Consider the following 27,864-nt stretch of genomic DNA (forward strand, 5'->3'; position numbering starts at 1 on the left):
ATCGTTGGTCGCTGTCACACATAACGATTTCATTAACGATATCGTTGCCAAGTCACAAAATGCAACGATATCGTTAACAATATCGTTATGTGTGAAGGTACCTTAAGACCTTTAGAACAATATTACTGCAGAGTTCCTTTAAATACTGGGTGCAAGTACAAGTGTACCTAGACAATCTAATAAATTACTGCAGCTCTGAAGGCAAAACCATGGCCATACTAAATATAGATTTGATTTAACAACGCCTGCCTAAAACTTTTGCTCCATACTGTGCATTTACAGTTAATGGTGTAGTAACATCATTTTCTTGATGAGTCAAGAACTAGGACAAGACATCAAAAAGAATAATGTACCATGGGGGGCAGAATTGTATCAACTCAATTCATTAATCCAGGTGACCGATGAGCAGAGATGTTCTTGGTATTGGAAACAACATTGGTGATATTTTTTTTCAGCGATGGTTGCCGTAGAAGTTAACAGCCGTGCATGGTGTGCCAAGATGTGGAGCATGTGCCACTACTAGATCAGTAGCAGAAACTGATAAACACAACTGGCCCAAAAAAGACCATTTCATATCGAATTCCATCCAGTAATTTTATCATCAGTATAGAGACAACAGTAAGAAGACAATGAAGTGACTTTAATAAGATGATGGCTTCCCATTCACACGGCTATTAAACTCAGCCTTCCCATTCAGATGTTTTATTAAACACTTACAAGGATGTAGAGGTCTTTTCGCAAATGAAGCAAACATACATTTGGCAAATGACATATCCAAGATGGCTCTCCAAACTTAACCAACATTTATTCTTCTATTAGATCTTCTGATCGCTCGTCGTTGCTAGCATGGACGAATTTGGATTCGGAGTCCTGTTCTTCTAAAAACTAGGTTGTTTTTTTTTTTGCCGCACAACACATTTTTGCCAGATGAAATCGATGTAATCCCAAGAATCCTCTTCCAGTAATGTACAATGTTATGGAACATCATGGGACAAGCAAAAATTAGAAAATGTACTTAAGCCTTTCTCTTCTTTAATAAAAGGCATTCACATTTAGCTATCTAATTAATGACCCCTAAGCTAGCAACAACATTAGGATAACAGCACTTTACACATACTGAGGTATTGTAATTATTCCAGCCATACCAATAGGGCATTTATAGGATCATATATACACATATATTGCTAAATTATAAACATTATACGTTTATCTTATATACAAGGTCCCAGACAAATGCTCGTTATCATGGATTCCTACATGTAAAAGGACATGAACCTCATAATGGGCTGTTTTTGTAGTTCGTTGTATAGATTTTTGGCTAAAATACTAAAAATTTCTACTGTTTTGCTTCTACAGCCTCTATGTATAACAGTACAGTCTGTACATATCAGAATCAGTCAGTATACCTGTTCAGACAACATTTTTCTTTCTTCTTGAGAAGAATCTCATAAGTTAGTATATTAAAACTTTAAAAACCTCAAGAGACGAGAGAACAGTTACTGATGTTGCTGTCTGAACAAGCTAACTGGATGCACTGTTAATTTAATCAGCAGTGTGCCATGTACAGTGATGCATAAAGGTTGTGGAAGCCTAACAATCTAGAGTTTTTTTTACTGAAACCCTATTGCACAAATGCTTTTTCCCCCCTTTAGCCAAAAATACATGCATTTAAGTGAAAACTAAGTCCCTAAAAAGTGTCCATATCCTTTTAAAGGATTGCACAGGATTAGAAAGACATGGCTGCTTTTTTTCCTCCATCAAAATTGAGCACCATCAATCTGTGTCTAATCGATACTGGTGTATTATTTTTTTTCCCCCAAGAATAAATGGCAAATTCAAGATTACTGCTCAATAAAAGGCTTTGAATAAATTCCTTATGTATAAAAAAAAGTATTTAATTTCAACTTATTCTACGCTCCAACGGCTTGTTTTTAGAAGATTAACTGTTTGTCGGTATGAGGGTGTTTTAGGCTTATGGAGAAGAGGTAATTGGTATCCTTATCCTTGCCTAGATGAGCCATATGATTTATTATCACAGTCAAAACACTATGAGGAAAGTCTGTGCGCATTTATGTGCAGAATATCACATCTACATTTCAATACTTGAAAAAGATATTTATAACTACATATAATGAACAGATTTGTGTTACTGAAAGGGATTAGAACATTTTGGGAAATGGGTTTCCTAGATATAATTATCCATGTAAACTGCGGTGTTCTACTCGCTACCAACTACCAGTATCGGTGATCTTACTGCATAACTGTTCAAATACTGGTACCGAATGACATTTTCTCAGGTCCTCTTTGGCCCAAGACTTCTTTATTTTTGTCATTCCTTTCATTTTATTCCTGTCCATGACTGATGGACAGCAGGCCAAGTCTACGCTCTCCACAATGCAGCATTTGTATCCATCGGAAAATGCTGGATAATGGATTGAACAATCAGATAGTCCTTTTGGAAAATAACAGCATTTTTTTCTAAATATTATTAATCCTGAAATATCCCTTTGATATTTTCTGTTCTGTAAACCTGGGAATACTTAAAACCTTTAGTTACAGCTGGTGGACAGGTTATTCCAGCACTGTAGAACCTTACTTAAAAGAGAATTCAACAAGGACTGGAAATAAATCAATCATTCTCCATTCCAGAATAACAGACTCAAGGAATGATATAGAGTAAACCTGGCAAAATTACAGAAAGCTTAAGATATAAATAGAACAAAAAGAAAAAGGCTAAATCTGTATTTATAAACAAACATAAAAATAAGAATAGATCCTTTCCTGGACTAGGTCATAAAAAATAAGGACATACTTTTTTTTTTTTTTTTTTTTACATCTTTCACTAACAGAGAGGCAGCAACAAATTGCAAACTGAGGAGTTGCGCGCCTGTCAGACAATGAAAGTTCCTTGAAGGAGGTGCTTTAGTAATCCTGGGCCTGGTATCCTTGTGTGCCTGCATCATAGGCATCTGTCGGAGGCTGCTGGTAGCCAGCAGAAGGATCCAAGTCGTCATTGCTGGCATAGGGGGGATAAGGAGGCCCCTGATCTTGGCTTGGGTCCATGTAGTCCTGAGAGAACAATGCGGAGTCAGAGCCCAGACGATAGCGTTGGTAGGCCAGCACAGCTTGTCCCGCCTTGAATCAATGATGAATGGAAATTAATGGGTCAAGGAGTGGTAGGGAAGCGTAAGGAATGGGGGGCAAAAGTGGAGAAGGTGGAAAGGACAAAAGAGAAACAGACACCCATCACCATAGTTAGTAACTGTTAAATCAGCATTACTGAACATAAAAGGATTTTTTCTTGATACAAATATAGAAAATATATATTTTTTGGTACCGTGTAAGGCTACGTTCACATTAGCGTTTTGTGGGGCTGCGTCGGGCGCAGCCGCGGCGACGCATGCGTCATGCGCCCCTATATTTAACATGGGGGCGCGTGGACATGCGTTGTCTTGCGTTTTGTGATACATGCGTCTTTTTTGGCGCAAGCATCAAGACGCAGAGGACGCAGCAAGTTGCATTTTTTTTGCGTCCAAAATCATGCCAAAAAAGGACACATGCGTTACAAAACGATGCGTTTTGCATGCGTTTTTGTTTGCGTTGTGCATTGCACCGCACAACGCAAATGTGAACGTAGCCTTAGCCAGTAGATAGAAAGATTTAGAATTGAGAGTCCTCAGTGGTTGATACCTTTTAATGGCTAACCCATAATGACAGTGCTGTGTTGTATATACATATGTGATTCTTCAGATGTTGTATTAGTCTTTGCCTGATGAAGAGACCTGAGTAGTCTCGAAAGCTTGCAATTTGTCACCATCTGTTCAGTTAGCCATTAAAAGGTATCAACCACTGAGAACTCTCAATTCTAAATATTTTCCTGATTCTACAAACTGACTTGGTCCTCAAGTTACACTAGAGTACGCCATACATATCAGACAGAGGTCAGGAGAATCCTCCTTCTAAGCAACCCCATATGCATGCGTGCTCTGCAGAGCATGCGTGTGTTCTTAATAGGGAGAGACCAATCAGCAATTTCTCTAGCACGGGGGGGGGTTCCCCATTTAGGAGTGTAAGGCTGTCACACTAAACATGTAAAAAAAAAAATAATGGTCCAAGAGTAGCAAAAGTCTCATGAGAGTACAATCCGATTTTACACATAGCATTCAGATATAAATCGGATGCTATCTGATTTTAACATGAGCTTTTACAGAGAATTGCTCGTCATTTACACATCATTTTCTAAGGAAATATTCTTCAAGATAAGGATAAATAGATAAATAAACAGTAGCCACGTATAGCAAAATCACAGTGTGCCAGGTTAGAGTAGAACAGATATATAGATGTCAGTGATTCAGTGACACACACATATATATATGTACATATAATACATAAATAGAAGAAAAGCCGGCAATTCAGCAACACTGTACTGTAAAATCACTGTAGGAGCTGACAGGATAAAATAGATTGATTACACAGTAAATACATACAGTTGTGGCCAAAAGTATTGACTCCCCTGCAATTCTGTCAGATAATACTCATTTTCTTCCTGAAAATGATTGCAATCACAAATTCTTTGGTATTACCGGTATCTTCATTTAATTTGTCTTAAATGAAAAAACACAAAAGAGAATGAAGCAAAAAGCAAAACATTGATCATTTCACACAAAACTCAAAAAATGGGCCAGAGAAAAGTATTGGCACCCTCAGCCTAATACTTGGTTGCACAACCTTTAGCCAAAATAACTGCGACCAACCGCTTCCGGTAACCATCAATGAGTTTCTTACAAAGCTCTGCTGGAATTTTAGACCATTCTTCTTTGGCAAACTGCTCCAGGTCCCTGATATTTGAAGGGTGCCTTCTCCAAACTGCCATTTTTAGATCTCTCCACAGGTGTTCTATGGGATTCAGGTCTGAACTCATTGCTGGCCACCTTAGAAGTATCCAGTGCTTTCTCTCAAACCATTTTCTAGTGCTTTTGGAAGTGTGTTTTGGGTCATTGTCCTGCTGGAAGACCCATGACCTCTGAGGGAGACCCAGCTTTCTCACACTGGGCCCTACATTATGCTGCAAAATTTGTTGGTAGTCTTCAGACTTCATAATGCCATGCACACGGTCAAGCAGTCCAGTGCCAGAGGCAGCAAAGCAACCCCAAAACATCAGGGAACCTTCGCCATGTTTGACTGTAGGGACCGTGTTCTTTTCTTTGAATGCTTCTTTTTTTCTCCAGTAAACTCTATGTTGATGCCTTTGCCCAAAAAGCTCTACTTTTGCCTCATCTGACCAGAGAACATTCTTGCAAAATGTTTTAGGCTTTTTCAGGTAAGTTTAGGCAAACTCCAGCCTGGCTTTTTTATGTCTCTGGGTAAGAAGTGGGGTCTTCCTGGGTCTCCTACCATACAGTCCCTTTTCATTCAGACGCCGACGGATAGTACGGGTTGACACTGTTGCACCCTCAGACTGCAGGGCAGCTTGAACTTGTTTGGATGTTAGTCGAGGTTCTTTATCCAACATCCGCACAATCTTGCGTTGAAATCTCTTGTCAATTTTTCTTTTCCGTCCACATCTAGGGAGGTTAGCCACAGTGCCATGGGCTTTAAACTTCTTGATGACACTGCGCACGATAGACACAGGAACATTCAGGTCTTTGGAGATGGACTTGTAGCCTTGAGATTGCTCATGCTTCCTCACAATTTGGTTTCTCAAGTCCTCAGACAGTTCTTTGGTCTTCTTTCTTTTCTCCATGCTCAATGTGGTACACACAAGGACACAGGACAGAGGTTGAGTCAACTTTAATCCATGTCAACTGGCTGCAAGTGTGATTTAGTTATTGCCAACACCTGTTAGGTGCCACAGGTAAGTTACAGGTGCTGTTAATTACACAAATTAGAGAAGCATCACATGATTTTTCGAACAGTGCCAATACTTTTGTCCACCCCTTTTTTTATGTTTGGTGTGGAATTATATCCAATTTGGCTTTAGGACAATTCTTTTTGTGTTTTTTCATTTAAGACAAATCAAATTAAGATAATAATAACAAAGAATTTGTGTTAATACTCAGTTTCTTCCTGAAAATGATTGCAATCTGACAGAATTACAAGGGTGTCAATACTTTTGGCCACAACTGTATAAAATGGATAGTTATATAGATGTCAGTGACAAATACAATTAGTACAGTGTGTGCAGCTTACTGTACAGGTATTTAATTAATAAAAGATTAATTATTCTGAAAAAAAATGGTATTGGCTCTTATGTAATTTTCTTAACCAGCAGAGGAAAAGTCAAAGGTTGGGGGCAGATGTTTATAGCCTGGGAAGGAGATAACACCCATGGAGCTTCCAAGGCTAGTAATATCAGCTCACAGCTGTTTACTTAGCCTTTATTGGACCCTATTAAAAGAAGAAAAAAAAAGTAGGGTTCCCCTATAATTATTAACCAGCAAAGGTTATGCAGACAGCTACGGGCTGATATTAATAGCCTAGGAAGGAGCCATGGATACTGCCTCCCCAAATATCAGCTCTCAGCCACCCCAGAAAAGGCACATCACTAAGATGTGCCAATTCTGGCACATCCTCACTCTTCCCACTTGCCCGTTAGTGGTGGCAAGTAAGGTGATGGTTGGAAGGGGGGGGGGGTTGATGTAAACCTTTGTATTATCATGTGACATTAAGCCCTGAGGTTAGTAATGGAGAAGCAGCAATAAGATACCCCCATTACTAACCCCATAATCATATCGTATAAAAACACACACAACCAGAATAAAAGTCCTTTAATTGAAAGAATGACACAGACTCCTTTAATTTCCCACCGTGCTCGTGTCACATATGTGAAGGGAGTTCTTTGGCTTTGAACTCCCAGGACCTGTCTGACAGCACCACGAGCAGGAGAACTTTCTCACGACTGACAAGTAGGGTTGAGCGAAACGGATCGTTCATTTTCAAAAGTCGCCGACTTTTGGCAAAGTCGGGTTTCATGAAACCCGACCCGATCCCTGTGTGGGGTCGGCCATGCGGTACGTGACTTTCGCGCCAAAGTCGCGTTTCGTATGCCACGCTTGGCGCCATTTTTTTCAGCCAATGAAGGGGCGTGGGCAGAGTGATGACATAGGTCTTAGGGGCGTGGACGCCTATCGCCATGTTGTCGCTTGTGCGCTGTAGCGATTTGCACTGTGTAACACCAGCTTTTCAGTTCGAGAGAGAGAGAGAGAGAGAGAGAGAGAGAGGAAAAAAAAAAAAAAAACCCCATTGGATTTGCATTGGGTTTCGTGTTTCGGTCGATCCTCGACTTTTCGCCATAATCGGCCGATTTCACGCGACTCGACTTTTGAAATAGTCGGGTTTCGCGAAACCCGGCTCGACTCTAAAAAAGTCAAGGTCGCTCAACCGTACTGACAAGTAATAGGAGTTCACAGGGAGACAAAGAAAACACGCTGCTCAGTGTCTCTGCTGGATGGCAGGCTGTATGGTTGCACCATGCAACTTGCCATCTAGATGTAGCAGAGCGAGACCAGTCATGGGACAAATGGATTAACATCTCTGCAGAAAGGTGAGGAATATTGTTGTTTGGTTTTTTTAACTCTTTTGCAGAAGACAGTGGCATCGGTGGAATGGGCGAGGCTGCAAGTATGGTCTGCATAATTCTTTCAACTAAAGGACTGTGAGCGGATATTAATAGCCTGGGAAGCTCCATGGGTATTACCCCCTTCCTAGGCTATAAACATCAGCCCCCAGCTTTCCCTCTGCTGGTTAAGAAAATTACACAGGAGCCAATGCCATAATCTTTTATTAAAAACATGTAAAGTAAGCTGCACACACTGTTAATTGTATTTGTCACTGACATCTGTATATCTACCTATTCTATGTGTATTTACTGTATGTAATCCATCTATTCTTTCCTGTCGGCTTCTGCTGTGATTTTACAGTACACGGCAGATGAATTGCCGGCTTTTCTTTTATGTAATGTGTACGTGTGTGTAATATCTGTATATATACCTATTCTGTGTGTATATATATTTTATCAATCCTATTTTAATCTGTCACTCTGAAAAGCCGGCAATTCATGTGCCGCGTACAGTAATATCAAAGGACATCAGTACGTAAAAATCAGACAGCACTCACATGGTCTGAGTGCGGTGCGATTTTTTCGCATGCATAGACTTGCATTGGCGAGTCTCGGCACCAATCGCAGTATGCTGTGATTTTACATGTACCTCGATTACACTTGAGAAAATAAACACCGATGTGAGCTGCCCCATAGATTAACACTGGGCCGAGAGCTATGCGATGTTTTCTCGCATAGCACTTGGCTGTATTCTATGGTGGTGTAACTCCGGCCAAAGGCTGTGTTCCCACAATGGCTTTTACTGAGGATTTTGATGCTGCAAAATTTCTACACCTATTTAAAAGTAGGTCACTTGTATTTTTTTATTGCATTTGTATGTGCGTGTAAAAAATGCAATAAAAATTAATGCTAAAAAAACGGAGTTTTGTGCCTTTTTGGTGCATCATGCTTTAAAGAAAGCTGCTTTTTGATACTTCCTAGTAATTGGCTTAGACAAAAATGTGGATTGTGTGTGTTTTTGAAGGTCAAAAATATCACTTAGGTCCAACCGCTGGAACAACACATCTCGAGAAGAGAGGGTCCTAAAATCCCTATAGGCGAGGTGGTCAAACATGCATGTTACCGACCAATTCACAAAGGCTGGGACCTCAGAAACAATTCAATAATACCCTAGTCTGAATGAAACATATTTTGTTGAAAAAAAACCCTTTAAAAAAAGGGATATTCTTGTGTTTCTTCAGCAGCTCAGAGCTTCCCACTCTGCATACTTTCTGATTTCTGGCAGGGCTTTCGCTTCTCCTTAATGGGGAATGTCCAGTGAGGAAAAGTTCATTTTAATCAATAGATCATGGAATAATAGTAATTTTGACAATTGGATTTGTTTTTTTTCCCCAAAGATACTGTGCCGAGATTTATAAAAAAAAAAAAAAAGTAAACAAGAAAGCTTGGGATCACATCTGATTCTTTCTGTTAGATAAAACATTTCTCTGACCATTTTTAAACATCTTTTACCTCACAGAAAGAAGAATTTTGTCATATCTGTATCCTCTTTTGCTTCCCCCTTGCCCAGGAGATGTGGTATGTTCAGACCATGTTCATGTACGGTCAGACACAATCATTACACAGTATACAGCAGGGGCACAATTATAAGATTTTTTTCAGCACAGGAACATTTTTTTTAAACACATCCAATTGTGGAAATTCTTCTTCTTCAAGGATTTATTGATTAAAATGTACTCAGTTTGTGAAACAATCCCTTTAAGTGGCAGATCTGGTGTGTAGCAGAGCTGTAGTAACAGTAGAAACACAATTACGATAGCTGTCCATGGATACAGAAATAGTAGGGCATTTGGACATGCACACAGCTCCAGCCAGTGAAAGCCATGAGGCTGGGTGCCAGGCATTGTGATTCTACAGGACTGATAAGAGTAAGATTTATAACACTGGAGAGGTGGAGTGTGGTGATCAGGTAACTGCTGTATAGAAATCAATTGGATGGAAAAAGGTGGCTAGTAAGTTAAGAGTTTACTCCTGTCCTGGAATGTAACTGAACACTCCAGGCCAGGTTCCACGGAAGCCAGCAGTACACTATGAAAGATAAAAGCTCTCTTTGCAATTGACTTGCGTTTTCTATCTGCTGCTAATCTCCTGCAAACATGCTTATTTCCAGATTGTCTAATTAAAATATAATAACTTGAGAATACCCCTTTAAGACCAAGTTACCATGATGAGTATTTGGTGAGTTATGATGTTGCAGATTTTCTGCACCAGTTAGCTAAATTAGATTGTGTTTTTACATTGCGTTCTTGAGTGCATTTACATAGCGTCAAAAACGCACCAAAAATTCATCGTCTGAACTTAAGAGGTTGTCCACTACTTTAACAGTGATGACCTATCCTTGGGATAGATCAATGCATGATCGGTTGGGGTCCGTCTCCCGTTGGTAGCCAGAAGTGCTCACTTGCAGAGCTGGCAGTCTTCGCATTGTGGCCTCCGCAGGGTATGGCACATCCGCCTGCTATTGATCTGAATAGGAAGCAGATGTGCAGTACCCTGCCTTGGACACTACTAGAAGATGCCCAGCTCCCCAAGTGAGTACTCCCAGCTGGTGGCCACCTACACCTAGATGAGCTGATTGTCGGGGGAGCCAGACCTGACTGATCAGACATTGATGACTTCTCCTAAGGATAGTTCATCAATGCTAAAGTAGTGGACAACCTCTTTAATTTAAAGGGTCAAATTCCCAAGCGAAAGAAAATCTGTTCCATCAGTGAATAGGGTTCAGTGTTCTAGTTTACTCTAAGGCTACATGCACACGTTGCAGATTTTGCTGCGGGTCCGCAGCAGCTTTCCATGCATTTACAGTACAATGTAAACCTATGGAAAACGCAATCCGCAGTGCCCATGCTGCGGAAAAAAACGTGCGGAAATGCTGAGGGTTACATTCCGCAGCATGTCAATTCTTTGTGCGGATTCCGCAGCGGTTTACACCTGCTCCATAATAGGAATCCGCAGGTGTAAAACAGCAGGTGGAATCCGCACAAAATCTGCATAAAATATGTGGTAAATCCTCAGTAAATCTGCAGGTAAAACGCAGTGCCTTTTACCTGCGTATTTCTCAAATCCGCTGCGGAAAAATCCGCAGAGCTCAAAACTACGTGTGCACATACCCTAAAGGTACCGTCACACAACGATTTCTTTAACGATATCGTTGCTTTTTGTGACATAGCAACGATATCGTTAACGAAATCGTTATGTGTGACAGCGACCAACAATCAGGCCCCTGCTGGGAGATCGTTGGTCGCTGGGAATGATCAGGACCTTTTTTTTGGTCGCTGATCACCCGCTGTCATCGCTGAATCGTCGTGTGTGACGCCGATCCAGCGATGTGTTCACTGGTAACCAGGGTAAATATCGGGTTACTAAGCGCAGGGCCGCGCTTAGTAACCTGATATTTACCCTGGTTACCATTGTAAAAGTAAAAAAAAAAAAAAAAAACACTACACACTCACATTCCGGTGTCTGTCACGTCCCTCGCCGTCAGCTTCCCGCACTGACTGTGAGAGCCAGCCGTAAAGCACAGCGGTGACGTCACCGATGTGCTCTGCTTTACGGCTGGCCCTCACAGTCAGTGTGGGAAGCTGACGGCGAGGGACGTGACAGACACCGGAATGTGAGTGAGTATGTAGTGTTTGTTTTTTTTACATTTACAATGGTAACCAGGGTAAATATCGGGTTACTAAGCGCGGCCCTGAACTTAGTAACCCGATGTTTACCCTGGTTACCCGGGGACTTCGGCGACAGCTCCCCAGCGACCGCACAACGACTTACCAACGATCACGGCCAGGTCGTATCGCTGGTCATGATCGTTGGTAAATCGTTAAGTGTAACGGTACCTTAAGGCTTTTCACAGTGACCAATCTATAGCTCACTTTTAGGCCTCGTTTAGATAAGCGGTTTATCAAGATGGGCGTGCAATAGACCTCAAGCACCCATTGTAGCCAACATGTCAGTGCACATGGTCCAACGGTCCGAGAGAGGAAAAAAAAAACATTTTGCAGCATGCACTATCCTGGTTTGCTTTACGGCCCAGACTAGAGCATGTACATAGGAGGCAGCTCATGCACTTGTCTTCTATGTGGACAAGCACATGGAGATGGTCACATTCGCAGTTTGCCATCGTGGCTGGCCTGAATTTTAGTACCGTAATCTGACTCAGGGGTAAAGACACACTATGCATTCTAAACAACATTCCTTACAGACGAAAAGCAGAAAAGGAAAATAATAATATAAAAATACTGAATGTAGCTAACCGTAACATTTTATTACATTTTACCAGTGCTTGGACTAACATACTAAAGTATCTCAAGTATAATTACAAGGTAAACAATATCCAGGTATTAGAACAACATAGGATTCCAGGAAAAACCTGGAGGTGTAAAAAATAGGAACAAGTAGTCAATTATTATAAGGGAACAGTAAACAAGGTTCATTAAGGCAATAAGACATCTGACACTTCCCGCGTCTTATACATGGCTGATGTTTGTATGCACCTCCATTTATTGGCTGGCACAGCTACTTGAAAGCTGTATGGCACTTGAAGGGTTATTCCCATCTTCATAGATGGATATTATCGGATTGTGCTTGTAAATACTAACACTTTTGCAATTACGGCTTATTAAAATTTGCAGCCGTTCTTGAAATATTAAAACTTTGTTTACTTTTTTTTTGCCTAGGAGACTGACCCCTGCTGCCGTCTAGCTTGTAAGCACTGCGCTGAAGCTGGCCAGGATCAGTATAAGAGGTAACAGTGCATCCCAGCAATCCTAGACCGCGTCAAACAGTGCAAGCAAAGAATGAAAAAGGAGATTGTTAGCCCTGAGCATGTTCTGCTGTCCAGCACCGGTGGTCGGTAACCAAGGAAACAAATTGTAAACAAAAATAAAAAAAGTTAACTCAAGAATGGCAAAATGCATTAAGGCGCAGCAAACTGAAATTTTGCTTGTATATACAGGCACTATCCGATAATACCGATTCATGACGATGGAACGACCCTTTAAATTGTCAATTAAATGGTTATTCTGATGAATTTCAGTTGGCGCCATATTGGCACTGCCAAGCACTAATCCACTATCGGTTACACCAATGACATGGACTGAGCTCCATTCAAGCTTGTTCAGATTCATAGGAGGATTTGGAGTCATCGTGCATGGTAGAGAACATAAAGCAAAGTCAAGCTGTTTTTCTTAAAAAAAAAAAAAAAAAAAAAAAAAAAAAAAAATGCTCAACTACGCCCCCATATGATGCTACCTCCTCCTACATGGCACTTCAGGAAAACTTTTTTTTTTTTTAGAGAAAAACAATAATAATGACATATGAAAGACTGTCTATAAATACTTCTTATCATATGATTCAGAGAGAGACTGGAACATGGAAGCACAGGAAATATGAGTGACCTGATCTAATATCACAGAACAATGAAGATCAAAGAGCTGCATCCATAGAAGAACCTAAGGTGGTCTCCATCATGTGCTCAAGATCTGCCTATGTATAGGACGCTCTAAAGCGGAGACACATATAATGCCAGACGTAAACCATTCTTATAATCGGTAACAGGACGGAGAGGTTAAGGCACTGCAGATTAGTTAGCGGTGTTAATAGGTTAAGGGAAGGGTTGGGGGTTCGGGGGGAAAAGCCGGCTGTACTCCTCTTGGAAAGTAATTTCCTTTAGATGCTGCAGCCTCAGCAATGCTAGGACGGCCTGTGGAAGGGATAAAATTACAAGATGAGATCCCCCCATTACCACAACCACTCAGCAGGACCCCCACTAGATGCAACAAGTTGCCCAGTGGTGAAAAGTACCTGGGTTGCCCAGCTATTGTTTTTTTACTTAAAATGCAAAAATTATTTTGAGTCCCAATTACATGCAATAGGAATCTATCAGCGAGCCCACTATGACGCTCACAGAGTATGTAACTCTTATCTGTCTTTTCAGAGTTCTTCTCAGCTGAATTATCACCCTAGACCACATCAAAGTTAAAGTAGTATTCCCATCTCCAAGATCCTATCCCAATATGTAGCAAGTGTAATAATAATAATAACAAATATTATTATTATTATTATTATTATTATTATTATTATTATTATTAGCACATACCCTTAATTAGAAATATAGTATAGTTCTTCTGAGTCACTGTCACTTATCCCATGTGCAGATCACTGTAGTAGCGTAGGTATCCATGGTTACGACCCTCATATAGTGACAGTTAGTTGTCGTAACCATGGATACCCAGGCTACTACAATGCCCTGCACATGGAATAAGCGACATGGCGAATCAGAAGAACTATACTATATTTTTAAATGGGGGTATTTGCTATTATTATTCCTATTACATATTGGGATATGATCTTGGAGATGGGAATACTCCTTTAACTTTGATGTGGTGTAGGGTGATAATTCAGCTGAGGGGAGCTCGGAGAAAGACATAAGAGTTATATACTCTGTTAGGCAATCATAGTGGGCTCACTGGTAGATTGCCCATTTTTAAAGAAATGAATGAGTTAGCTGGCAAAGAAATATAAGACCTGTACAAATCAAATGTTGCAAAATTTTTAAATGAAACCCAATTGTAAAAACACAACACGCATTTAAAAAGAAAAAAAAAGTCCCCAGAGATGGCCACACTAACATCGTGCAACAATTCAACCTGTTTCTGCAGAATTTGGCCACATATGAAGTTACGGCATCTAGTAGTCACATCAATATGGTTTTCAGTGAGGACAAGAGAGAAGGGATTATCATAGAATAAAAAAAGAACACCAATGTTACTTACTGGTAACCATGACGGCACACCTTAGAGAGGGGTTCCACCCAGTCAGGACAGGAAACCCTACTGAAAATAAAAGGGCAGTACCTCTGTCGCTTCAGTTGGTACACATGGCAAATCCATCACCACATCATATGAACTAAACACACCCAAAACTATAGTGCACACCGAAGGGATGATAGAAGGGGGGAATATACAGGTGCCGTCATGGGTTCCGGAAAAAACGGCTACTGGTAAGTAACCTTGGTGTTTTGCCTTTCCCCATGATGGCACACCTGAGAGACTTTTGTAGAATGAAACCTTAGGGAGGGACCACAGCTTGCAGTACCCTTATACAGGTCCTTCTCAAAAAAGGCAGGGAGTTTATAAAAGCCTCAGGTATCTTTTGCATGTGTTTAGAGTTAATTAGTTGATTCAGAAGATTAGGGTAATAGGTCGTTTAGAGAACCTTTTCTTGATATGCTAATTTATTGAGACAGGTTTTTTGGGTTATCAGGAGTTGTATGCCAAAATCATCATTATTAAAACAATAAAAGACCTGACAAATTTCAGTTGGTGGATAATGAATCTATAATATATGAAAGTTTAATTGTAATCATTACATTATGGTAAATAATGAAATTTAACACTATATGCTAATTTTTTGAGAAGGACCTGTACCAAAGGTTAGGTCAGCAGAGGAAGAAAGATCTAGCCGCTAGTGTTTGAAAAAAGTTGAGGGTGAGGACCAGGTAGCGGCCTTGCAAATTTGATCAATTCTCAGCCTTTTCTGCCCAGGAGGTAGCCACGGCTCTGGTGGAATGAGCCTTGATGTCTTCTGAAACTGGAGTGCCACTCGCAGAGTAGGATACACTAATGGCCGGCCTCCCTCATGGACATGTATTGTAACATAGATCTTCTTACATCTAACATATGGAACTTTTATTTCCCAGGATTTCTACAAAATGATGGTAAATTAATCTCCTGACTCCTATGGAATTTTAGGAGCACCTTGGGGAGATACGCCGAGTCTGGTCTTAGAATTATCCTGTCGTCAAAGACCTGAGTATAAGGAGGGCATAGAGACAGGGCCTGTAAATCACCTACCCTACGGGCCGATGTTAAGGCTACCAGAAGAACTGTTTTCAGGGTGAGTAATTTAGGCGACAACTCTGCAAAGGCTCAAAAGGGTCTTTGGTTAAGGCTTCTAAAGACTAAATTTAGATCCCAAGAAGGGATTTTGGGATAATAACCGGCCTAGACCTGCCACAGGATTTTATGAATCGTGAAACCCACCTATTTGATGCTAGGTTGCAGTTGTATAGGGCCCCCAAGGCTGAAACTTGAACCTTAAGGGTGCTAGTCGCTAACCCAAGTTGCAACCCTGCCTGCAGAAACTCTAGGATGCGTCCCACTGGAGCTATATCCCACAACGGTTCACCCAGGAAGTCAAGAAACTTTTTCCATATCCTACCGTAGATTCTAGATCAGGGGTGTCAAACTGCATTCCTCGAGGGCTGCAAACAGGTCATGTTTTCAGGATTTCCTTGCATTGCACAGGTGATAATTTAATCACCTGCAGAGAATGATTCCAGCACCTTGTGCAATGCTAAGGAAATCTTGAAAACACGTATGGCTTGAGGCCCTCGAGGAATGCTGTTTGACACCCCTGTTCTAGATGTTATAGGCTTTCTGCTTTTCAGTAGGGTGGAGACTAACCCTGGTGAGAATCCCTGGTGACTCAGTAATGCCCTCTCAAATTCCAGGCTGCCAGATGGAAGCCCTTCACCTGAGAGTGGGTCACTGGTCCTTGGGTTAACAGGTCCGGAACTTCTGGCAGAATCCATGAGTGTCAACGACATCTGCCTTAGAAGGGAGAACCATGGACTTCTTGGCCAGAATGGAGCTATGAGTATTATTTTTGCTCGGTCTTCTCTGATCTTCCGGACTACTGTTGGAATCATCACTATCGGGGGGGAATGCCTAGGCCAGAGAGAACCTCCATGATATTAGCAGGGCATCTACTGCAAAAGGATGTTCTCTTGGGTTTAGGGAGTAGAATTTTTTTACTTTTTTGTTATGTGAGGTGGCAAAAGTCTTTCTGATGTACCCCAGGCTTGTATTTGTTGGAACACCTGTGGGTTTAAGGACCATTCCCCCTGTCTCAGACCTCTGAGACTCAGGAAGTCTGCCTGTGTGTTTTCTACACCCCTTATGTGTAGTGCTGTGAGGGACGACAGGTGTTCTGCCAACTGGAAAAGTAGATTTTATACCTCCATGAGTCCTCGGGACCTAGTTCCCCCCTTGGTGATTGACAAGCTACTACTGCTCGATTGTCCGTCATGATTCGAGTATGGTGGCCCTGGAGCAAGGGGAGAAAATGTTTCAAGGTCTTTTCCACTGCCCATAGTTCTTTTTCGTTTGAGCCATGAATCCTTTCTTGCAAGGACCAGGTTCCTTGTACTGAATAAGACCTCAGATGAGCCCCCCAACCTACACTGCTTGCGTCGGCCGTAATGATGTCAGTCTTCGACCGGTTTCTGCCACTGGACTCCCATTGTGAGATGTTCCTTCACAGTCCACCAAATTAGGGAATCTCTTACACCCTGAGAAAGACATAGATTTCCTTCCAAATGCCCTCTTAACAGTTTCTGAGCTAACAGAACTTCCCACTGCAGTTGTCTCAGGTGAAATTGCGCCCATCCTATAGACGGAACGCATGACGTTAATGAGCCTAGTAGGGACATCGCTTTTTTTAGGGTCATCTCTGGCTGATGTATTGCTGTACTGGTCAAGTTCATTATTCTGACGCTCCGAGTCCAATATTAATCCTAGGAAGGACTGCACTTTTACTGGTACTAATCTTGATTTGGGGGTATTTATTATCCATCCCAGCTCTATTAGAGTTGATGTTACAACCGTTACTTGATGGGAGCAATGGGTCTCTGTCCTCCCTACCACAAGGAAGTCATCCAGATATGGAACAATCACCACATCCCGGGATTGGAGGTATGACATTACCTCTACCATCACCTTGGTGAAGACCCTGGGAGCTGGAGCTGTAGACAGGCCGAATGGAAGGGCTGTATATTGGTAATGTTTTACTTGTTTTTGTATGTAGAGCGCTACTCTCAAGTATTCCCAATAATCCTGATGTATTGGGATATGATAATATGCATCTTTTAAGTTTATTACTGCCATAAGTCGAGGGGTTCAAGAGAGGCCTGGATGTCTTCCTGGAGCAGAACAATATTGTATCATACAATTAGGTTCTGTAGAAGGACGTAGATCTGGGGATTTATTATGATGGAATATAGGCTGAACTGGATGGACAAATGTCTTTTTTCGGCCTTACTAACTATGTTACTATGTTACTATAAAGCAGTGTGGGAACAGAAGTTTTGTGGTCGTGTTGATAGACTCCATCTTGAAAGATGAAGACACAAAAGAGAATAGTAAAACCAAAAACACTCAGTTTGAAAAAATGTTGCAGTAATCCGCAAGTGCTAGTAAAAAATGTAAAAAACAGGGTATTTGGTTGATACGTTTTTTGCAAAAAATGTATACTAAGCTGCTCTACCAATCTTCACGGTATACCCTTATCAGAGCAGTCCTAACTAATGTATGCAATCCCTATCTGATGTATTTAAAAACCTGATCATCTGTATATAACCTGTGTGAACAGGGTTCAGAGAGGAAAAATCCATGTGTGCATACAGGGTAGAACAGCTTTTGTGCAGATAGCCCAAGAGGCTACAAAGAAACTGGCTCACATGAGGAACGCACCAGGAAAGGAAGACCAAGAGTCACCTCTGCTTCTGAGGATAAGTTTATCCGAGTCACCAGCCTCAGAAATCGCAGGCTAACAGCAGCTCAGATTAGAGACCAGGTCAATGCCACACAGAGTTCTAGCAGCAGACACATCTCTCCAACAACTGTTAAGAGGAGACTTTGTGCACCAGGCCTTCATGATAAAATACAGTTATATGAAAAAGTTTGGGCACCCCTATTAATCTTAAGCTTAATGTTTTATAAAAATTGTTTTTTTTGCAACAGCTATTTCAGTTTCATATATCTAATAACTGTTGGACACAGTAATGTTTCTGCCTTGAAATGAGGTTTATTGTACTGACAGAAAATGTGCAATCTGCATTCAAACAAAATTTGACAGGTGCATAAGTATGGGCACCCTTATCATTTTCTTGTTTTAAATACTCCTACCTACTTTTTACTGACTTACTAAAGCACTTTTTTTGGTTTTCGAACCTCATTGAGCTTTGAACTTCATAGCCAGGTGTATGCAATCATGAGAAAAGCTACTTAAAGTGGCCACTTGCAAGTTGTTCTCCAGTTTGAATCTCCTCTGAAGAGTGGCATCATGGGCTCCTCAAAACAACTGTCTAATGATCTGAAAACAAAGATTATTCAACATAGTTGTTCAGGGGAAGGATACAAAAAGCTGTCTCAGAGATTTAACCTGTCAGTTTCCACTGGGAGGAGCATAGTAAGGAAATGGAAGAACACAGGTACAGTTCTTGTTAAGGCCAGAAGTGGCAGGCCAAGAAAAACATCAGAAAGGCAGAGAAGAAGAATGGTGAGATCAGTCAAGTACAATCCTCAGACCACCTCCAGAGAGCTGCAGCATTAACTTGATGCAGATGTTGTCACTGTGCATCGGTCAACTATACAATGCACTTTGCACAAGGAGAAGCTGAAAGGGAGAGTGATGCGAAAGAAGCAGTTTCTGCAAGCACGCCACAAACAGAGTCGGCTGAGATATGCAAAAGCACATTTGGAGAAGCCAATTTCTTTTTGGAAGAAGGTCCTGTGTTATGCTGTGCTATCAGGCAACACAGTGTGCAGTAATCAGCGCACATACAGTGATATGGCAATAACCTAAAAACAATAGAACAAGCTCTGAGACGTGGAATCTCTGCAGACTGCAATACCTGAACCTATCCTCACACAACTAAAAGCAGCAGTGGATTGCGCCTAACACTACCTATGCAACTCGGCACTGCCTGAGGAGCTGACTAGCCTGAAGATAGAAATACAAGCCTGACTTGCCTCAGAGAAATACCCCAAAGGAATAGGCAGCCCCCCACATATGATGACTGTTAGCAAGATGAAAAGACAAAACGTAGGAATTAAATAGATTCAGCAAAGTGAGGCCCGATATTCTAGACAGAGCGAGGATAGCAAAGAGAACTATGCAGTCTACAAAAAACCCTAAAGCAGAACCACGCAAAGGGGGGCAAAAAGACCCACCGTGCCGAACTAACGGCACGGCGGTGCACCCTTTGCGTCTCAGAGCTTCCAGCAAAAGAGAATAGCACAGCTGGACAGAAAAAACGGAAACAAAAACAAAGAAAAACTTATCTAGCAGAGCAGCAGGCCACAGGAAAGATGCAGTAGCTCAGATCCAACACTGGAACATTGACAAGGAGCAAGGAAGACAGACTCAGGTGGAGTTAAATAGCAAGGCAGCCAACGAGCTCACCAAAACACCTGAGGGAGGAAGCCCAGAGGCTGCAATACCACTTGTGACCACAGGACTTGTTCACTGTGCAAGTAGCCCATGTGTTCCTGTTTCCATCTTGAAAGAGTAGTTCTCTACTGATTGAGCTTTCTTAGATTGACTATGGTTCTCCAGGAGCCATCTGGTTTTCGTATCAAAAAGAGGGGGGAGTAAAACCCCCTTCCTACCTCCCGAGCCGGGACTTCATGCAAGACATTTTTGTGAACAAGTCCGAAGACTTCTGTCTCCAGAGCAGATTGCTCCTGCTGGGACTTCCTCCGGGGAGTTAATACAAAATTCTGCCTGGGTGAACGGATGAACTTTTAGAGGGAGACCAGGATGATTTATCACCCCCTCCTGTCTCAGAGGCATCGGAATCTGTAGACACCTTGCGGCTTTTCCTCCCTGTTTATTTAGTTATTTTTAAGGGCCAGTTTTAAGGAGTCTTTTATCTCTGCCTGTATTATGGCTTTAAGGCTAGTGGTGAAATTAGGGGTCTCTTCCTGTATAGTTTTATTAATGCAGTCAGCGCAGAGGTTCTTCTGCCACTGAACTGCAAGCGGAACTTTACAAAGGGCACATTCTCGGTTCTTTATTTTGCCGCTAGATTTCCACGACCCCTAGTGATCAAACAGAAAAAGTGGACCCTGTTACCATAAGGGTGACATTCACGTAGATCACTCATCACCACCGCTGACAGTCAAGGGTACCGGTTTCGGAGGCTGGACAGATGCACGTGCAGCGTCCCTTCAGGACGCCGAAGAGTCTTGCCGGACAGGACGACTGCTGCTCCTATCAATTGAGTGGCTGCTCCTGGTATGCTGGTGGCTCGGCAAGGCATCTGGCAAGAGCTCCTGATGTGGCTGCTGCTGCTGTGACCGAGGCTGCTGCTCCTGTTGCCCCGCTTCCATGATGAAGCTTTTGGGCATGAGCACGTCTTCTGTGGTCATCCTCCTTTTATGGGGAATCCACTGCACTCCCCGCCTCCTCTGGTGCCCAATGGTGGCCCCTCCCCTCTGCCGCGCCGCCGGAGTCTTTTCCCACCGGCCGGCATTTTCTTCATGGACGCCGCCATCTTGGATCTGGCGCCCGCCCCCAACGTCACGCGGGCATGCCCATTCCCAGCGTGCCTTGCGCATGACTTCAGATGGGCGACCCGGAAGTGGCCGCCTCACCTGGACGCAAGCAGAGAGGAGGGTGGCGTGGCAGCCACGGAAGGAGCCCGGACATCCGACAGTGCTTCACCGACACCCGCAAAGCCCCGGAGGACCCGCGGACGGCGCTTCCAGTACCCGAGGACCGACGCACAGGCGCTGCCTGTTCTTCCACGCTGGGACGGGTAATGGCTAAGTAGAAAAATCTTAAGCCGTGTTCACACGAGGGTCCCTGTCAGGACAGGAAACCCATCTGAAGCGACAGAGAGGTACCGCCCTTTTATTTTCAGTAGGGTTTCCTGTCCTGATTGGGCGGATCCCCTCTCTCAGGTGTGCCGTCATGGGGGAAGGGAAAAAAAATAAAGTGTTACTTACCTCTCCGAACCATGCTGCTCTAGAGATCTTCATCAGGACAAGAGTGATGACATCCCATTTATGCAGCCACCTGACCGCTGAAAACAATGAATTCCTGTAGGCTCAAGTGACGGATGGATGGATGGATGGATGGATTGACGGATAACTTTCCACCAAAAAATTATAACTGATGGACTCGTAATCCCATTCTCTCTGTTGCGGTCCCTCAAAGCTCTGTCCTGGTACCCCTTCTCTTCTCCATCTATACCTTTGGCCTGGGACAACACAAAGACCCATGGCTTCCATTACCACCTATACGCTGATGCTTTCTGCTGCCCAGAATCAGCCACAACACTTCTCCTCTTGCTTCCTAAAACCTAATGTGGACAGAAACAAACTAATCATCTTTACTCCCAGCTAACACATTTGCACCTGTCCAGTTCATCATTAACTGTACTGCCAGATTAATCCACCTCTCCCCTTGTTACGCCTCCGCTTCTCCCCTCTAAATCCCTTCATTGGCTTTTATTTTCCCAATGGATAAACTAGTAACACTGATCAACAAGGCAGGCCCTTTCCATATATCTACACACTAATCTCCCAATATCTTTCCAGACAATCACCAGTCTTCCTAGAACCTTTTTCTTGCTTCCACACTCGTACATTCCCTAACCAATCAACTCCAAGACTTCTCCCGAATATATCCCATCCTCTGGAACTATGTACCCCAACACGTCCGATTATCCACCACATTCGGAACATTCAGACAGAACTTGAAAACCCATCTCTTCAAGGAAGCTTACAGCCTGCAATGACCCCGCTGCCGCCTCACCACAGCCTACAATGACCATCTGCCACCTCATCACAGCCTTCAATGACCCCGCTGTCACCTCATCACAGCCTGCAGTGACCCCACTGCCACCTACCACAGCCTGCAATGACCCCGCTGCCACCTCACCACCACCGAAGCTGCTGCAAGCTCCTCATCTACTGTCTCCTTCCTCATTATCCGGTAGACCAGTGTTCCCCAACTCCAGTCCTCAAGAGCCACCAACAGGTCATGTATTCAGGATTTCCTTAGTATTGCACAGGTGATGGAATTATTGCCTGTGCAGGTGATGCAATTATTACCTGTGCAATACTAAGGAAATACTGAATAGATGACCTGTTGGTGGCTCCTGAGGACCAGAGTTGGGGAACACTGCTGTAGACTGTAAGCCTGTAAAGCAGGGTCTTCTCCCCTCTGTACCTGTCTGTTAGGTTGTTCATTGTAATTTAAGTTTATATTTTGTATGTAACCCCTTCTCACATAAATAAATCATAATAGACGACATCCTGTCCATCATCATCACCAGACCCTGGAGCCAATCAATTATGATGGTATGGACAGGAAGTTATTTCATATGTTGTTGAAGACGACAGATGCAGCGGTGGTTCGGAGAAGTGTGTAACTGTATGTTACAAATATCCTTCACTCTTGAAACCATTGAAAGAGGGATGGAAAACACATGAACTTTAATAACTTTATGCTACTGCAATGAATGCAAAACTCTGAGTTGACCAATAGTATGGTAACTAAAGTTGAAAATGCCCATCGCCACTGGAATAGGCACCTGGTGCTGCTCTAAACGTACTGGAAATACAATTTTGAATGTGGAACGCTCATCCTTAGTCTGAACATGTGCCTTATGAGAGTATCTGATACTACTTGACTAGGCTTGCACGTGTGCAATGCGTTAATCAGCCAGACAGGTCTTCATCTATCCCACCCCCAGAACATAAAAGTGGCCGACCTCATTGTTTAATAGCACAACTCACCCAAGTAAAGATGGAGAAGAATGAGAATGCTATGGCGGCACGGGCAGCGTCTGCTCCTTCGTTCAATGGATTGTCCTTTGGGTTAGACACTTGCCATTGGTTGGCCAAAAAGCAAAACCCAACAAACCAAAAAAATGACCAAACACCTGTAGCAAAAATATAAAAGGAAATGTAGCAGATGAGTGATCGCAGTTAGTAACGTTTGTCAAAATACTAATAAATGAACTTCACTACAAACATTTTATATATTTGTATATACTGACTGATTTCTCACTGAACATAGAAAGCAGTTCTTTATTTTTCTCAATGTTACAACAACGGAATATAGGATTCATAAGGGCAGATTTAGGTTGGTAGATGTCCTCCAAAAATGTACGCCTTAACTTGGCTGGATGGGATATAGACCGACCATCAGGTGACCGCGATACTGCTGAAAACTGGATGCGCCTAGAAGTCTGCAGTGTATATTCTGCCATATTATGGAAACTTTCTCTCCTAGATGTTTTGCAGTTAATGGGGAAAACATCCATAACATGACCGTGCCTAATGCACCATAGTAGGGTGCTCCAGGGACTCAGTGTGAACTCCGTACAGGCTCCACGCACTCTGCTCGCTCAAGTGCATGAGGTCTAGGGAAGGAGGGTGAACCAACAGAGACTATTGCAGCAATCTAGAAGATTGCCATTTTGATATTGTGCCAACATTTTTTTTTATTTTTCTGGTCACTGAATAATTCAGTTTGTGTTAATGCAGAACCATGAGGAATAATTACTCTCAAATGAAGAAAAAAAAAAAACTTCAAAAGGATCTACAGTGTTGGAAATCTGAGCTTATGTGCATTCCCACAGCCTTGATAACTCCAGCTCTGGCATCACACATCGGCCTAGTGGGAACAGGAGAAGATTTCACCATAAAAACACTGTTCTACACATTTCATGGCTTTTATTCTACTCATCAGAGACACTTAAAAGGGAACCTGGCAGCGAACTTGCATACGAGAGTCGCATTCTAGAGTTATAGGTGCTCGTCTCCTAATGGAAATGATGCCTTTTTTTGCAGAAATCTGATGTGCCAGTCAAGTAAAATCAGGCTGGAAGTGCACATGATCATCAATGGACATGGACTGCTGTATCCACGACCCAGTGCACGTCAGAACAGATTTACCTAGGATTTCTTCACTAGATTACTCATGACTGGCAAAAAATGATTTATTATTATTAATATTATTGAACAAGAGCGGACATGACTTTGGGATTGATGGACCTTTAAATCCTGCAGCTTTGTTTGTATAGCGGTGTAGATTTTAAGAAAGAGTGATGCTGCTTTAGGAAGGAGCACAGCAGGTCTGTGACTGGTGTGTTTCTATGAGGATGATGGGGCTTATATAGAGGAGGTAACCGTCTCGCTCTCACAGGATGAAATGGAGGAAGCATGTCTGCAGTGTCAGGGAGTGTCATACTGGGGTCATCACATCACATTACAGATGATAGGAGCAGATTTACCTCAGACATCATGTATTATTGTAGTATCAGCTCCTACATCATATATGCATACCTCCCAACTTTTGAAGCTGGGAAAGAGGGACAAAGTTAGCGGCGCGCAACGCGGCAAATTTTAGGCCACGCCTCTGACCACACCCATTCACTAGTCACACCCATATCCACGTCTCAACCACACCCATTTAGCACTGCTGATCACACTGTTCATAAAGAATAATTATAAACAAAAAAATAAGGCCACACAGTGCTCCATACTGTATAATGACTGCACATGATGCTCCATACTGTATAATGGCCACACATGATGCTCAATACTGTATAATGGCCACACATGATGCTCAATACTGTATAATTGCCACACATGATGCTCCATACTGCATAATGGCCGCACATGATGCTCAATACTGTATAACGACCCCACATGATGCTCAATACTGTATAATGGCCCCACATGATGCTCAATACTGTATAACGGCCACACATGATGCTCCATACTGTATAATTGCCGCACATGATGCTCAATACTGTATAATGGCCCCACATGATGCTCAATACTGTATAATGGCCCCACATGATGCTCCATACTGTATAATGACCGCACATAATGCTCCATACTGTATAATGGCTCCACATGATGCTCCATACTGTATAAGGGCCCCACATGATGCTCAATACTGTATAATGGCCGCACATGATGCTCCATACTGTATATTGGCCGCACATGATACTTCGTACCGTATAATGGCCACACATAGCTACTCCTACACACGCGGCTGCGCTCCGTACACTTTGCATACACGGCTCCGCTCCATACACACGGCTCCACTCCATACATCTCAAACACACACGGTTCCGTTCACCTCGTACACATTCAGCTCCGCTCCATACACCTCATACACACGGCACTACGTACACCTCATACACACACTGCTCCGCTCCATACACATTGCAGAAGCTACTCCGCTCCGTATACCTTGCACACACACGGCTCCTCTCCATACATCTCGTACACACACGGCACTACTCCGTACACCTCGTACACACACGGCTCCGCTCTATACACATTGCACACACTGCTCAGCTCCGGATACCTTGCACACACATGGCTCTGCTCCGCACACCTCGTACACACGTGGCTCCACTCCATACACCTTTCACACTCTGCTCTCATCCGAACACCTCTTACACGACTCCGCTCCGTACACCTCGTACACACGCGGCTGTGCTCCGTACACACGACTCCGCTCCGTACACATGGCTCCGTACACCTCTTACACACGACTCCGCTCTGTACACCTTTCACACGCTGCTCCGCACACCTCGTACACACGCGGCTGTGCTCCGTACACCTCGTAACACACGTGGCTGTGCTCCGTACACCTCGTAACACACGCGGCTGTGCTCCATACACCTCTTACACACGACTTCGCTCCGTACACCTTTCACATGCTGCTCTGCACACCTTGTACACACGCGGCTGTGCTCTGTACACCTCATACACATGGCTCCGTACACCTCGTACACACGACTCCGCTCCGTACACCTTGCACACGCGGCTGCGCTCCGTACACCTCGTACACACGCGGCTGTGCTCCGTACACACGCGGCTGTGCTCCGTACACCCCTTACACACACGGCTCCGCTCCGTACACCTCACACACACGCGGCTGCGCTCCGTACACCCCTTACACACACGGCTCCGCTCCGTACACCTTTCACACGCTGCTCCGCTCCGTACACCTCGCACACACGCGGCTGTGCTCTGTACACCCCTTACACACACGGCTCCGCTCCGTACACCTTTCACACGCTACTCCGCTCCGTACACCTCGCACACACGCGGCTGCGCTCCGTACACACGCGGCTGCGCTCCGTACACCTCGTACACACGCGGCTGTGCTCTGTACACCCCTTACACACATGGCTCCGCTCCGTACACCTTTCACACGCTGCTCCGCTCCGTACACCTCGCACACATGCGGCTGTGCTCTGTACACCCCTTACACACACGGCTCCGCTCCGTACACCTTTCACATGCTGCTCTGCTCCGTACACCTCGTACACACGGCTCCGTACACCCCTTACACACACGGCTCAGCTCCATACACCTCGTACACACACGGCTCTGCTACATCCACCCTGTAAACACCTCCTGACCTCACACATACGCTGCCTTACCCTCCTCCGGCGCCATGGCAACCAGCAAAGTCCTGTACACGGAGGTCCTCCTCCTGAATCCGATCATGTGACCCCCTGACTCCTCCCATCCTGTGACCTCATCACAGGTCCTGTGCACAGAGCAGCCATTATGTGCTGCTGTGCTGGCCGGGTGCAGGGAGCTCTCAGCTGACCGACCGGGTGATTCACATACCTCCCAACCAGTGCGGGACAATTAATGTCCCGCCCGGGATCGCGGGGCTGACTGTCAAAATCAGGACAGTCCCGCTGGATCCGGGACGGTTGGGAGGTATGTATATGGGATCAAAATTACCGTACCTCAGAAATTCATGTAGCCGCCATGTTACCTCATGTGCCTGCTACAAGTTACCTCACACTGCAGAGGAAGGTTTCGCCAGCTGCCCGCGACCAATCAGCGACAGGCGCAGTCCGTCCACGAATTGGCACGGGATTTGAACCATGAATCGCTGATTGGTCGCGGCCAATCAGTGATATTGGCGCGGGATTTAAACACCGCTTCACTGAAAATGTATATATTTTACCCGGAAAATCCTGTGTATTCATTGCATTATTCATAAATCATCATACATAAACTACATACATACTCTAGAATACCCGATGCGTTAGAATCGGGCCACCATCTAAAACTTTGACTAATGTTTCAGAACTTAATTAGCATGTTCGATTTATAGCTAGTGATGGTTGCCTGGTTGCTAGGGTAACCCCACATGTACTTATGCTGGCTAACAGATGTAAATCATTCAGCTGCGGCTCAGAAAACTAAATCTCCGAGCACTAAAAAATACTCAGAGGACACCCGAGCATGCTCAGGAAATCTCGAGTAGCGAGTATACTCGCTCATCACCATTTATAGCTTGTGCACCATCATCGTTAGGAAAGGCCAGGTGATGCATATTTCCCAGTGTCATGAATATACACAGCTCTGCTACACCCACTAGGTCTGTGTAAAGTACACACA

The 27,864-nt window shown here is 43.5% G+C and overlaps 1 protein-coding gene across 2 annotated transcripts in view; it reads right to left on the reverse strand.

Moving 5' to 3' along the window:
- Positions 1 to 619: 619 nt before the first annotated feature.
- The window catches only part of SYNGR1 (synaptogyrin 1), a 116,876-nt gene continuing 89,631 nt past the window's right edge, over positions 620 to 27,864 (reverse strand). The window contains exons 3-4 of one of the 2 annotated variants that reach the window (XM_069737002.1): positions 23,209 to 23,354; positions 620 to 3,135 (exon numbers count right to left, since the gene is read on the reverse strand). In XM_069737002.1, coding sequence (XP_069593103.1) covers positions 2,923 to 3,135; positions 23,209 to 23,354 — 359 coding nt within the window. In that variant the 3' untranslated portion in view covers positions 620 to 2,922. Of the gene's footprint in view, positions 3,136 to 12,818; positions 13,320 to 23,208; positions 23,355 to 27,864 lie in introns of those variants that run through there. The other variant, XM_069737003.1, reaches the window with a different exon arrangement.

The sequence above is a fragment of the Ranitomeya imitator genome, chromosome 8, assembly GCF_032444005.1.
Source record: "Ranitomeya imitator isolate aRanImi1 chromosome 8, aRanImi1.pri, whole genome shotgun sequence".
Lineage (NCBI taxonomy): Eukaryota > Metazoa > Chordata > Amphibia > Anura > Dendrobatidae > Ranitomeya > Ranitomeya imitator.